This window comes from Heteronotia binoei, chromosome 14 (genome assembly GCF_032191835.1).
Source record: "Heteronotia binoei isolate CCM8104 ecotype False Entrance Well chromosome 14, APGP_CSIRO_Hbin_v1, whole genome shotgun sequence".
NCBI lineage: Eukaryota > Metazoa > Chordata > Lepidosauria > Squamata > Gekkonidae > Heteronotia > Heteronotia binoei.
Window position 1 is genome coordinate 38,851,909 of NC_083236.1, and position 14,175 is coordinate 38,866,083.

At 43.2% G+C, this 14,175-nt stretch overlaps 1 protein-coding gene across 2 annotated transcripts in view; it reads left to right on the forward strand.

The window, feature by feature from the left end:
• ADAMTS18 (ADAM metallopeptidase with thrombospondin type 1 motif 18) overlaps positions 1–14,175 on the forward strand; it is a 151,564-nt gene that overhangs the window by 80,745 nt on the left and 56,644 nt on the right. For both annotated transcript variants that reach the window (XM_060254040.1, XM_060254041.1), the window contains 3 exons: positions 111–264; positions 9,854–9,949; positions 10,539–10,687. In XM_060254040.1, the coding sequence (XP_060110023.1) occupies positions 111–264; positions 9,854–9,949; positions 10,539–10,687 (399 nt within the window). The remainder of the gene's footprint in view (positions 1–110; positions 265–9,853; positions 9,950–10,538; positions 10,688–14,175) is intronic.

The following is a 14,175-nucleotide window of genomic DNA, read 5'->3' on the forward strand; positions in this document are numbered from 1 at the left end:
AGACCCTGTCTGGCTTTGATTTGCTCTTAAAGGATATAATTTGAGCCACATATCATGGTGTTCGTGCAAAGATTAAATGGTTCATTCAGAGATACATCTCTTTCTTACAGTACAGCTCAAGCGGCTTGCCTGATCGATGAGCCCAGACAAACTGGGCAGTACGAATATCCTGATAAACTCCCAGGGCAAATCTACGATGCTGACACACAATGCAAATGGCAATTTGGAGGGAAAGCCAAACTCTGCAACCTGAGTTTCGTGAAGGTACATTGCTAAGTATCTTTCGAACAAGGTTAGAACTTGCACTGGGAAATAGCAACGAGCTGTAAATGGGAGATGTTATGAATGAGTGGAGGGGTTCCAAGGAGCTCCAGGGTCTACACTCTTTCTAAATCTTCAATGATTTGGCATGCTTCTTTACTTGCTTTTAAGGTGTTGACTTGGATGGAAGTCAAGGTGGGCGAGCATTGCTGCAGGACAAAATTGTGCCTACAGGATGTAGAATCAAATTGCAATTGACAGTGAAGAGAGAACGGGAGGGGGATGCCTAAGCTCCGTTTTGCATTAAGAGACTTTCTTTTTTTTTTATTGTGCTGAGATGGAACGGCAGGTAGCCCAGATTTGTTACCAGGTCACAGAATGTGCCAGGACTTTGCTCTGGTATATCCACAGACTGCATGGCATGATCCAGTCCTAAAATAATGCTGTCTGTTGTGTACTCAAGTGTAGTCATGGAGAACTCTCTGATACTTCTAGTGCAGGGGTGGCCAACAGTAGCTCTTCAGATGTTTTTTGCCTACAACTCCCATCAGCCCCAGCCATTGCCACGCTGGCTGGGGCTGATGGGAGTTGTAAGTAAAAAAAACATCTGGAGAGCTACCGTTGGCCACACCTGTTCTAGTGGTCTGATTTCATTATGTAGAAACAATAATATTAACACTGGTGCTCTGTAAATTTAGTCACTCCTGTATGTAAACAAGAAATAGAATTTGGGGTGAGACCATGTGCATGCAAGAGAAGAGTTATACACATAGCAGTGGGCTTGAGTCCCCAAAAACTGAGCTCATCAGTGACAGGAAGCAAACTTAGCTCTTTTCTCAATAGAGGTTCTGAGTACTGCCATTCACCTCTGTGGGGGAAAAGGAAGAGCACTGCATTGTTACGATGAGGGCCAACATAGCCTCTCAGCCCCAACACTGAGTGGCCCATCCAGGGATCTCACCAGGGTGTGGGTGGGTGCTCACAGTATATTTTTGTGTGCTGTACTGTACTGCAACTTGCTCCATAGAGGGCTACCAGAAACTCCAGCTAATCCAGAATGCGGCAGTACAAGTCCTCACAGGGACTCAGTGCATAGCACATATCCAGTCAGAAGGCCCTCAACAGTCAGAGACACACGTACGTTTGGGACCGCCTCTCCTGGTATATCCCCTGAAGAGTGTTACGCTCAGTCAATAAGAATTTGCTAGTGGGCCCTGGCCTCAGTCTGGTGGAATACTCTGCCAAATAACATCCATGCCCTGCAAGACGGGCATTTGGTTGAGGACAGCAACAGTTCTTTCATCTGGCTGGCACTCCTGTTTCTCCTGCCTCCCCCCATCACAAGGCAGTGCTATCTTATCGGTTTTAGTTTTTTTATTACTGATTGTGACAGGATATGGTTTAGTTGTGATTTCATTGCTTGTTGTTTATTCTGTTGTGCACCGCCCTGAGTGCTGCTTTGCAGAGGAGGGTGATGTAAAAATTGAATGAAATGGAATAAAGCCACTGCACAGATCCCAGAAGTCCTTGGAATAATACACTGGCTCGTCTCCCGCATACATTTGCCCACAGGCATCTTCATGGCAATCATATTGCTAGCTAGTCAATAATGGAAGAGAAGGCATCAAACAACTTGCCAGCTAGCTAATATATTGTTGGATACAAGGGCAGAATGGAGATGGCAGAAAGATACCTGGAGTTAGGTCTCAGCATCTTTCTAGGTGATCTTGCGCAACCCTCCTTGTTACAGCCTCTGCCCCGCGTGGTGTTTGTATATGTGGGTTCCATGTTCCTCAGCATAGCCTTTTCAGTGCTCAAAATGGGCCACTCTTCCCTATCTCTCAAGTAGAATAACTGATAGGGTTCAACCCATAAATTGTACCTCACTTGTGTGGGATTGCATACATGCAAATCTATTATTTGTTTCTTTCAACCTGCCTTTCCTCTGATTAACCCATGGTTTCTTTCTTCTGCATTTTATTACCATGACAACCCTGTGAAGTAGATTAAGTCTGAGAGAGACTGACTGACTCCAGAGGGATTTCCCATATGAGCCCTAGGCCCATTACCTGAGGACGTCTTAGTGCAGATTTTCAGAGTGGGAAGCCTTTAAGCTTGACTTCAGATTCTGTGCCTGCCTTGCATGCCATTCTTTTTCCTCTGGTGTATTTATTCTGCAATTACAATTTAAACATGCACTTTTCTAAATCAAGGTGGAATGTTACTTGTGATGTGTAGGGGGTAGTGTTCAAAGTTTGTTTTTTTGTTTAATTTACACAATTGCCATGTAGCAGCTATGCTGTAATGTCCAGCAAGCACCTCCCACTTAAATCTGCATTGTTCAGGTTTTGCACATGTATTTTAGCATTACTTCATTGAATGAGAGAACAGAAATGCAGGCAAAGAAAGAAGACCCACTGCTGAAATTGGCCAGACTTTTTCTGAAAGTGACAAGCAGCTGCAAAGCCCCATTTTCCATATTGCCAAGCACTAGGAGATTCTCTGCTTTTTGATTGGCCACTGTGAAAAATGGGAAATCTCATAATATGGGAGAACATGTTGAGTATAGAGAACGCATGGTAGAACCCACTGACACTGGCATTGCAAGCTGTGATCATTGGCAGTGTGTGTGTGTGTTTGTTTGCACATGTTCCTGTGCAAAGTCAGCTGCAGCTCCACCATGTATTGCACGGGGCTAAAATTTTTCCTACCTCTCAAAAGTCACTCTAGAACCCATATTGTGGTTGTTCTGCCCACTCTGCACCTTCAGCTATCCTCCTCCCTTCATTTCTATATCTGAAGCTGGGTAATACAATATCTGCCTACTCCAAACTAGTGGACTAACCTATTTCTGCACTGGGGTCACTTTTATCTTTGGTGATGTATATAACCCATGCACTTTTTCCCTGTGTGCAGACACTGGTGATTTAAGAGGGTTCTACGAAGCCCTGAAGGCAGTATATGGTCCATCATATCAGGCTCAGAGTCCCTTGCATAGTGCAGACGGCCAAGTGCTCCTCACAGACAAGGCATCCATACTGAACCGGTGGTCGGAGTATTTTCAGGTTCTCTTCAGTGCCAACCGCGTAGTTCAAGATTCAGCAATCCACCTCACCCCACTTCAACCGGTGAAAACAGAGTTGGATGAGATCCCCACCCTAGAAGAGACTGTTAAAGCCATCAAGCAACTGAAAAGTGGCAAGGCAGCAGGAGTTGATGGAATTCCACCAGAGATCTGGAAGCATGGGGGCACAGTACTACATAGCTCACTTCACAAAGTACTTGTCACCTGCTGGGAACAAGGCAAATTACCACAGGACTTTCGCGATGCAATCATCATCACCCTATACAAGAACAAAGGGGAAAAGTCAGACTGCTCCAACTACCGGGGGATAACCCTGCTCTCCATCGCAGGCAAAATCCTTGCCAGAATACTCCTGAACAGACTGGTGCCCACCATTGCAGAAGAACTCCTCCCAGAGAGCCAGTGCGGCTTCAGAGCTAACAGGAGCACCACCGACATGGTATTTGTTCTCAGGCAGCTCCAAGAGAAATGCAGGGAACAGAACAAGGCCCTGTATGTGACTTTTGTCGACCTTACCAAAGCTTTCGATACCGTTAGCAGGAAAGGCCTGTGGCAAATCTTGGAACGTTTAGGATGTCCCCCAAGGTTCCTCAGCATGATCATCCAGCTACACGAAGACCAGCGAGGCCAAGTCAGACACTGCAACGACCTCTCGGAGCCCTTCCCAATAGGCACAGGTGTAAAGCAAGGCTGCGTTCTCGCGCCAACTCTCTTTACGATCTTCTTTAGCATGATGCTTCAAAGAGCCGCAGTAGATCTAGATGAGGACGATGGTGTCTACATCCGCTATCGCACCGATGGCAGCCTGTTCAACCTGAGGTGACTAAAGGCACACTCCAAGACAATGGAAAAACTCATCCGAGAGCTACTGTTTGCTGATGATGCTGCACTCGTCTCCCACTCGGTATCAGCTCTGCAGCATATGACGTCCTGCTTTGCAGAGGCTGCCAAGCTATTCGGCCTAGAAGTTAGTCTGAAGAAGACAGAAGTTCTCCACCAGCCTGCACCCCAGGAAGATTATCACCCTCCCTGCATCACTGTGGGTGAATCAGTTCTGAAGACAGTCCAGCAGTTCAGCTACCTGGGGTGCATCATCTCCTCAGATGCCAAGATCGACAAGGAGATTGACAACAGGCTGGCAAAGGCAAACCGTGCATTTGGCCGACTGCACAAAAGAGTGTGGAGCAACAAGCATCTGAAAAAAGGCACAAAGATCAATGTTTACAAAGCGGTTGTGATGACAACCCTCATCTATGGCTCCGAATCGTGGGTTTTATACCGTCATCACCTGCGACTCCTTGAGCGCTTTCATCAGCGCTGCCTTCGCACCATCCTCAACATCCACTGGAGTGACTTTGTGACCAACACTGAAGTCCTCAAGCGGGCAGAGGTTACCAGCATCGAGGCACTGCTGTTGAAGACGCAGCTGCGCTGGGCAGGGCATATTTCTAGGATGGAAAACCACCGCCTTCCCAAGATTGCCCTGTATGGCGAACTCTCCACCGGCCATCGAAATAGAGGGGCACCAAAGAAGAGGTACAAGGACTCCTTGAAGAAATCCCTTAGCACCTGTCACATCAACCATCACCAGTGGTCTGACATAGCCTCAGATCGCAAAGCGTGGAGGCACACCATCCACCAGGCTGTTTCTTCTTTTGAGAACGCACGCATAGCTGGTCTTGAGGACAAAAGGAGATTGAGGAAGAATCGCACTGCTACAGGACCAACCCTAAATCAGACTTTTCCCTGCAGCCGCTGTGGCCGGACCTGCCTGTCCCGCATTGGTCTTGTCAGCCACCAGCGAGCCTGCAGCAAACGTGGACTATTGCACCCTTCTTAAATCTTCGTTCGCGAAGCCAAGCCGAGAGAGAGAGAGTATATAACCCGCTGTGTTGTCTTCCTCACAGCCAACCATCCGCTCCAGCTCATTGGGCCTCAGCAGCTCTACTTCATCCAGGTGGTCACTGATATTTTCCCCAACTGCTCTCACAACCTCTGCCACTCAGCTGCTGCCTCCTTGGTTCTCCTTACTTGACAGAGGTCATCTGGAACTGACCTTGGGGCTGAGGTTCTGGTTCTCATTCCCCAAAAGCATCTGGCTGCTGGAGACAGGGGATTATGAAGGTGGCAATGACAGCAGGGTGGTGATGGTGGTGGCTGTGGCAGTTGTTCCTTGGGCTGCTGCGACTGCCAGTGTGAGTAGCAGTGGTGACGTGCAAGCATCTGACTCTGTGCTGATGTTGCTGCTGAGAGGCAACTTTGGGCTGCCTCTGGGAGCTCTGGTGGCCCTGCAAATTTGAAGCTGATCATTCTGCTTCTCAAGCTTTTTCAACAGCTTCCACACTCCATCATCAGCATTCAGGTTTGAGTTAATGTCCTCCATGATGCCCAGCCCAATGACCCTCTGACCCTCTAACAAGGCAACCACTGGATTTCTGCCATCACTCTCAGACAATGGTCCCTTTGGTCAGGCAATGCTTCCTTTCTCCTCCTCACTCTTCCTTCCCCACACACTCCAGTGCTGCAATTTTTTATGGGGGAGGAGCAATTCTTAAGTTTGGTGGTAGACAGAAGGTCCATGTGGCTCAGCCACCATTTGAATATTAGGCTTCCAGAGTCTGCCAAAATGCACCCCCCCCCCAAGTTTGTTCACTAAAGCGTGAAAGGGAAAAATGTTTTGAAAGCTTTACGCTTCCCGTCCTAGGGTTTCTCTCTCTTTACATCTCATGTCAATTTCCTTCTGCGTTGATGATCTCCCCCCCCCTTTATTTTGTTTGCATGAAGCACTGAAATCTTTTTTCCCGCCACTGGGGACGCTGCAGTTTGCTTCCTGTCTGATCCCCCTTTCAAGTCAATACCAGCAGGGAACTAAACCTTTCACATCTCCTTTTAAACTTTCTCCCATCATTTTGTTTTAGTCAGTGATCAGAGACTAGCGACAGTCTCATAGCAGTAGACTCATGCCACTTATAAAAAGATTAAAACAATGACAGAAAAATGGAGCTTGTGTACCAATGAAGGTGCAGCGTGGGTGGAACCAGGGCTTTTTTTGTAGCAGGAATTCCTTTGTATATTAGGCCCTGATGTAGCCAATCTTCCAAGAGTTTACAGGGCTCTTAGTACAGGACCTACTATAAGATTCAGGAGGATTGACTGCATTAGGGGTGTGTGACCTAATATGCAAAGGAGTTCTTGCTTCCAAAAAAAAAAAGCCCTGGGTGTAACTACCTCAATATGGGAGATGAAGCGACCTTCCTCGCCCATATTGGAAAAGAGGAATCTGTATGCTTTTGGATTTCCTTTGACTTGGAAGTGAAGCAAGGGAAAAACTGGTATGAAAGCACTCTCAGGAAACTGAGGAAAACAGTGAATGGAAAGTGAACTGAGCAGTGAAGAGAGGGAAAATGTGGATATCAAAGAGAAGGAGAAATCATGGAAGCAACTTAAGGGCTTGGACAATCTAGGGGAATAGTTGAACAATATTTGGTTTTCAGATAGGTTACTGCAGATTCTGCCATATTGAGTCACATTGAGTTATTAAGGTCAGGGTTGTCTACTCTGGTTGACAGCAGCTCTCCAGTATCTTAGGTAGAGCTCTTCTACATTATGTACTACCAGAGCTATACAACTGGAGATGCTGGGTACTGAATCTTCTGTATGCAAGCAGATGCTCTACCAACCAGTCACGGTTCTTAGAAGAGATGGAGCTGCAGTCAAGAGACAGTGATGAGGAAGGTGTTTCCTTATTCGAGGCAAGACAGAACAAGAGTATAAACTGAGTGCTGGCAGCCAAAATAGAGAGGCAGGGGTGGATCTTGTTATTGTCAAAGAGGCAGAAGCAGAAGCTTTTGCAGCAGCTTGTATTCTTGGGGGCAGGGTGGGCAAGGACAGGGTGTGGAATCAGAAATAACTTGGAGGGTATTTGTCTGGGAAATCAGTCAGATGATGATAAAGATATAAGAAGGAGAGCTACGGTTGTGGTAAAGGGTGTATTTTGATGTGGTTGAATTTCTTTGGTTTATAACATTATCAGGGAGAAATGTTAGAGATGTTTCCAACGCAGAAGATACTCATCTTCTTACTGCCAAAAAGGTCAAACTTGGGTTCAAAATGGGTCAGTTCTGAGTAGTAGATCCTAGTGGCTTTTGTAAGTCTCTTAGCCCCAGTCACATGCAAATGCCATGGTGTGGGAATTGAATGCGATTTACTCCTTGGGAGAGTGTGCATGAAAATAATACCACCATGTGGCAGAAACCAGTTGCATGGGTTTTTCTCACTTTGTTGCCACTTGGCAGGGAGGGACAACCACAGCTGAGCAGGACCATGCTTGTGTGGTTGTATGATTCACCTACCCATCTCATGGCTTCGGGTGAATGGGGCTGCACCTTTTCTGACATTTCCTGCATTTTTAAAAAAATCAAGTAATATTGGAAGAGGTTGGAAAGGCCAGTTTGGTATGTTGTTCATTTTTTTTTTTTCTGACTTCCGGGGAAAGGAAAATGCTGAGCTGAGCTGCTTCTCATAACGGGAGCAGGCTGGAACTTTTGTTCGGGGTAGTAGAAGGCAAATTAATGCCTACTGCCTACCTTTCTCAGTGAGAGAAAGGTCCAAGATTTGCACTGAAACTTTGAAAAGAGATTTACCTTGGCTGAAAGGGAGCCCTGGAGAGGGTCTTCTTTGAGGCTTTGAGGGGTCTCGTGGAGTCTGCATAGTCAACGTCTGCAAAAGTTCTCAGAGTCATTGATTTGACATAAGCTCGTCAGGATCATTTTTTTGATTTTTCAGAGGTGTTATAACCAGTTTGGACTTGGGATGGGGTGTGTATTTTTTTTCAGGTCCCAAAAGTTTGGGGCTATTATTTTTACTCCCCCACGAGAGGCAACAAGAGCAGGTGGGAGGTAGGGCAAAAGAGGAAGCCAGCTCCAGATTTACCATGCTGAGATAATCCCCAATGAAGGCTTCTGCTGGCTGGCAGCATTAGAAGTAGACGAGCTCACCCCACAACTGAAAAGTGGTGTGTGGGTTCCTGAACTCCCATGAGTCTTATTTATTTATTTAATTAAATTTGTATCCCCCCCTTCCTGCCAAGGCAGGCTCAGGGCGGCTCACATATGCTCAGGCATATACACAAGTATAAACATATAATAAAAACATAAAAATAATAAAAGCAATGTAAAACATAGACATTAACATTTCAGGTGCTATGATCTTAAGTTATGTTGCCTTGCTATTGTCTTCGCTATCACAGCAGTTCTTTCCTCCCCTAGCATGGTATGGGGAATATTAAAAACAAACAAACCAGCAGTTGAATGGTGCTATAGCAATATAACAGTATAGTAATAGATATTTGTTCTCTGACTTACCAGCTTTCATTTAAAAAAAAATAAATCTCTAGCCCCTTACTTTGTGGACATAGAAAAGGATATCTCTGCAAAGGAAGGTGCTAGAATCTTCTAAAACAATGAAAGCTGGGAATCAGAGGATCTGGTACACACATTGTTGTATTGTTACATATATATAACATTATTCAGTTGCCCTTAAAAAAAATCCCTGTGGCTGGAGAGGAAATTGCTACTTTAACAACCAAGCCTTGTGGAAGTCCAAGAGTCATCCTACTTGCCAACCATTTTCTGGCTGATGGGTAAAGCATCCTACCTCTTGACACTGGTGGTGGGGAAAAGCCTTCAGCAGGGATGGTGGTAGCATGGTAAATCTGGGGCCAATTCAGTCCCTTCCCTTTTAACTTTTAAAGGCCCATAGGTGGTAGCCAGGTCAAAGTAACCATCAGCTGTTAGTCAGTGTTTCTGTTCCAAAGGGAAGAGTGACTTCAGCTAGCAGCTGTTTCCTGGGATGGTGGCTTCTCTTTTCCTCCGTAATCTGTGCTTCCCTGAAATCTTAATACAATCCCAAATTATGGAAAATAAATTTTTATTACTTCCAGAATTTAATGAGCATTTTGCGTCATTTCAGGTGTTTTTGATCCAACCCTAAACAACTAATTTAGGGTATAATTTCACCTCAGGAATACCCAAATGCACACTCCATCATGAGGCCTTTTGCACTTTGACAAATTTGTCTCTGTGAACTCTGAGGTGCATGAGTCGATGATGGATAGGTTGATAATACCGAGATTTTAATCAAGATAGATTTTAAAGTGTTTTATATTTTAAATTTATTACACTGTTTTATTGGATGTATTCTGTACATTGTTAGCTGCCTCAAGTCCTGTTCAGGGGAAAGAGAGTAGGATATAAATTTGATAAATAAATATTTTTTAAAAAACTAATGGAAATACACAGTTCAATCCAGCCAGTGTTCTCATTCAAATATGCCCATTCTCATTCCATTATGTCCAATTTCCCTCCTTATCACTGCCCCTGTTTTACATGGCTTTTGTCTGTTCAGGTCACATGACCCCCAGTACAGAACTTTTTGTGGGGCAAAGAACACATTGGATGGTTCTAGTCATGAAGGAATAAGATTAATTATAGGTTTTTAAACTTTCAGGATATATGCAAATCACTTTGGTGCCACAGAGTAGGTCATCGATGTGAGACAAAATTTATGCCAGCGGCCGAAGGGACACCTTGTGGGATAAACATGGTAAGTTAGTATTTGGTTAGATGGAAAATGTGAGATCAGCACGCTAGGTTGTACTATCTGAGAGGGTGAGTGGGCAGGGAGAGAGTGCAGATCTGAATGCTTCCACATATTAAAAACAAATTTCTGCTAAAAGAACTTTAATATGCTAGAAAAAAGGCTTTTCCTTGGCTAGTTTTCTTTATGTTGTCAAAAGCATTTTAGTATGTGAATGGGGGGAAAGCGGCATAGTCCTTGTGTGCTTCTGTAAGAGAAAGGCAGGTTAAAAATGACTTTAAAAGCCCAGTGTGTTATAGACATTCATCTTTTCAAAATTTGCTCTCCTGCATAATCCGTTTAGGCCTGAATACTATGCCTAAAGATCCCACCAGCTTCTCATTTTAGTATCAGTTCTTCAGTTGCTGAACTGGAAGAAAATACATAGGAATGGATCAGGTCCATTGGCTGACATGAATTAGTTTTTCCCAGTTGGTTTCCCCCCCTTGAAGTTCCAAACAGATTATTGGTTGTTTTGAAAGAAATTCCAGTTTTTACACTTCCAAAATGGGTGAGTAGCTGATGAAGCATTGACTTTCTACATTCCTTCCTGCAGTGGTGTCGAAGAGGTCAGTGTGTACGGTACGGAGACCATGGTCCCAAACCTGTTAACGGCCAGTGGTCCATGTGGTCTGAGTGGTCTCAGTGTTCTCGGACCTGTGGAGGCGGCATAACATACCAAGAGAGACACTGCAATAATCCAAAGTAAGACATTGATATCATTAGGTATTATTTTTGCGACTAGCTGGTATCTAGCAAGATAGAGGGCAGAATAGATTTTCCTTGAGAATAATTACATTTCCCTACCATCTAAGATAATCTTTTGGACTAGTAGGATGAACTGTCAGACTAGACTGGGGAGATCAGTTTCTCACCTTTCTTGGCCCAGTCATGCCCTTTTCACTCTTAAACAACTTCACAAAATTGTTGTGAAGATAAAAGAGGAAGGAGAGAACCATGTATGCCCACCTTTGAGCCCTGCAGGAGGGGTGTGAAGAAAATGTGATAGTAGAAATCCTATATTCCTCATAAATGTCAAGTGATTGACATAGCAAAGTTCTTTTGAAGACTGTTACTAGGGTATGGTGCAAAATGTGAGCTGAAATTAAATGTTGATGTTTTGGATCAGTGGATTGTAGCCCATCAATTTATCTCCTGGTGAAAATGGAAGAAGTCTCCTTTGACTGCCCAAAATGGCTATGTTGGGGATGATAGAGCCTATACGGACATTAACTATGTGGAACAGAGGCTGTAAAAAAGAGGTGGAACTGAGTAGGTAGGGGTGCCAACCTCTGGGCAGTGGTTGAATATCACCTGGGATTACAATTGATCTCCAAGCCACTTTCAAAGGTAGACTGTATGGCATTATACCCTATTGAAGTTCCTCTCCCCCCAAACCCCTCTCTCCTCAAACTCCACCCCCAAAATCTCCAGGTATCCCAAACCAGAGCTGATAACCCTATAGGCAAGATTGGTTGAGCTGGATCCAACTCAGTCAGTTTTTAGCAGGACTGATACCAAAATTCAGAATAAGGTGACTGTTGTTTTACCAGAGGAAACCATAATAATTTTAGGGGAGGAGGAAATACATAAAATCACAATTTAAAATGTATTGACACACAAATAATGTTTAAAATACATGCATTTTATGGGAGAACTTTGGTATGAGGAAATAAAAAGTGACATAAAAATAAAGAATGGTGTACTAAATTTGCACAAAATAGAAAGGGGGATTTTCCTGGTTGAAATGGCAGGAGTGGGATATTTAAAAACTGTTCTTTAATGGTGGCTCAAACTTGTCCAGCAACTGTTGTCTCTTGGCTCCACCTTGATTCTATGACAACAGCTCAGTTCCCACAACACTGTCACAAGGATGAAGTGTTTGTCTACTCCCTTTATCTCTCCTGCACTTCCTTTGTCAAATGATTCCAACTGTTCACTTGGGATGAGCAGCCATCTTAAATATTAAACGTCTACAATACAAATGGTATGCCTTGTCCAGGTAAGAAAATTGGCAACGGTATCCCGAGCATCTGTCCACATTCAGTACGCCCTTATAGCCTTCCAGCACCTTTGGAGGTCATCCACAGTGCAACCACTCTATGCAGATTTGCTAAAATCATTATGTTTGCATAAAGTCGGTGCAGCGTAAATTCCTGAGATCTGGTTTTCATACATCACAACATTTTACAGTCAAGGTATTTTCCCTGAGAATGCAATAGGTTGCATAATTTAATAGCTTGGCTGTAAAGAACATGAAGCGTGCCCATGAGACGTAAGCTCATACTAACTCATATCTGTGGGATTCAGACTTACCTGCTTCATAATAGCACATTGTTCACTAAAATATTAAAATGCAATTTTAGACTCTCATGTACTTAAAAAAAATACCAATGCAAAACAATGGCTTCAACATATGTACTTTTAAAAATTTGTTGTCACGCTCTTGCTTGAGGAGTGATTGTGAGAACTGCAAATAACTGAGTGCACAAAAAGAACAGTAATTAGTCTGAATCTGGAGGGACAATCAAAGGATAAAATTCCCTGAGCTGCTTACTTTATACAGTAAAGACAGACTTCTGACAGCAGGGTCCTATCATGCTTGCTCTGGGAAAAAAAAGTCAGAGAACATTCCAAATAAAGCATGTCTGTAAATTCCAAAAGACTCTGTTGTTTAATAAAATAACAAAACAGTCTTGTGGCACTTTAAAGCTTAATAGATTTATTGTGATCTAAGATGTTGTTGAGCACTGGAGTCCATTTGTATCTGAGAAAATGGGCACTAGTCCATGAAAATTTATGCCACAATAAATCTGTTAGGCTTTGCGGTGCAGTGCAACTCTCAGAATTGCAACCTCAGGTTCATAAAATGTTTTGCCAGTAAAACAAAAACTTCATATTCAGGTGCTTCTACTGATATCTTTTGCTCCACTGTTGCTTTCTCACTTTTTTTTTTTTTATTTCGGAGCATCCACAGTCATCTAATTGCCTACTTTTAATTGTCTAATTGTCTGCTTCCCCATGCTTTGGTTGCCTCTTCCCCAGACCTGCTTTGCTAAGATCTTTTTTTGAAAGTCTAGTGTTTGCATGGGTGGTAAAGTGTGCATTTTCAAAGTTTCAGCTCACTTCATTTACCAATATCTTTCTGTTAACCACTTGTAGCTACCATTTTATCACACCACTGATTTTTTTTTAAATAACTGCTATAGTGCAATAACATTATATTGATCTGTTTCTACAGTCTGCTAGGTCATCTGTATTCCCAACTTACATTGTAAAAAAGTAAGTCCTTTTTATTGCCGAGTTATAATTTGAAAGGTGCAGGCACTCTTCATCCATGTAGTCTAGAAATGAATGGTGAGGGGAAGGTGCAAGATGCCTGGAGTGAGGTGAGAATTCACTGCTCAGCTGATTGTATGGATACTTCATTTCCATTACAAATGCCTCTGCTGAATCCATCAGTGGCAGTGAAAGCAATGATCATCACCATATGGATGCAGCCCTTACCATCACTATGTGGTTTACTTTAAAGTTTTCATTAGAACAGATAATCTTCTAAATAATAAAAGGTATATAGTTGATAAACATGTAGTGGATGAACTTAATGCAACCAGAAACCTTGGCATTTTCTTAAGCAGGCTGTTGTTCTTTCAGCCTCAGCTATCTTAAATGTAGATGTTGAAATACTAGCCTTTTTTTATAGAGCTATTGTAAGGATTAATGATACAATTTAACAAAGCACTTCAAGTGTGGGATATAAAGACTAAATATTATTACATCTGTATATATTTTTAATGTTCTGTTCTTCAGTTGTATAGTTAGAGATGATATCACAGCTATCATTTCACAGCTGTGTTGTTGCCCATGTTGAAACAGAACAAAGGACAGTTTCTGCTGCTTCCTTTAACAGAGAGTGTTCTATATTCTTCATTTTGTGAAAAGCTTTTTGAAAAGTCTCCTTTTGAATCTGTGTTATTGTTTTCAAGGCATATAAACTTCTGGAACATGTTCTGGCTTGTTTTGTGTGTGTGTGTGTGTGTGTGTGAGGATTAGGGTATCGAGTCTGAGCAGAGGATATCAAGATCTGATTGTAAATTGCACCTGGATTCTGTCTTACATATGTTAACAAGATCTTTGCATGATGGATTCAGCAGTACGGTGTATTAGGACGCAATAGCAAGGGTTTTTTTGTA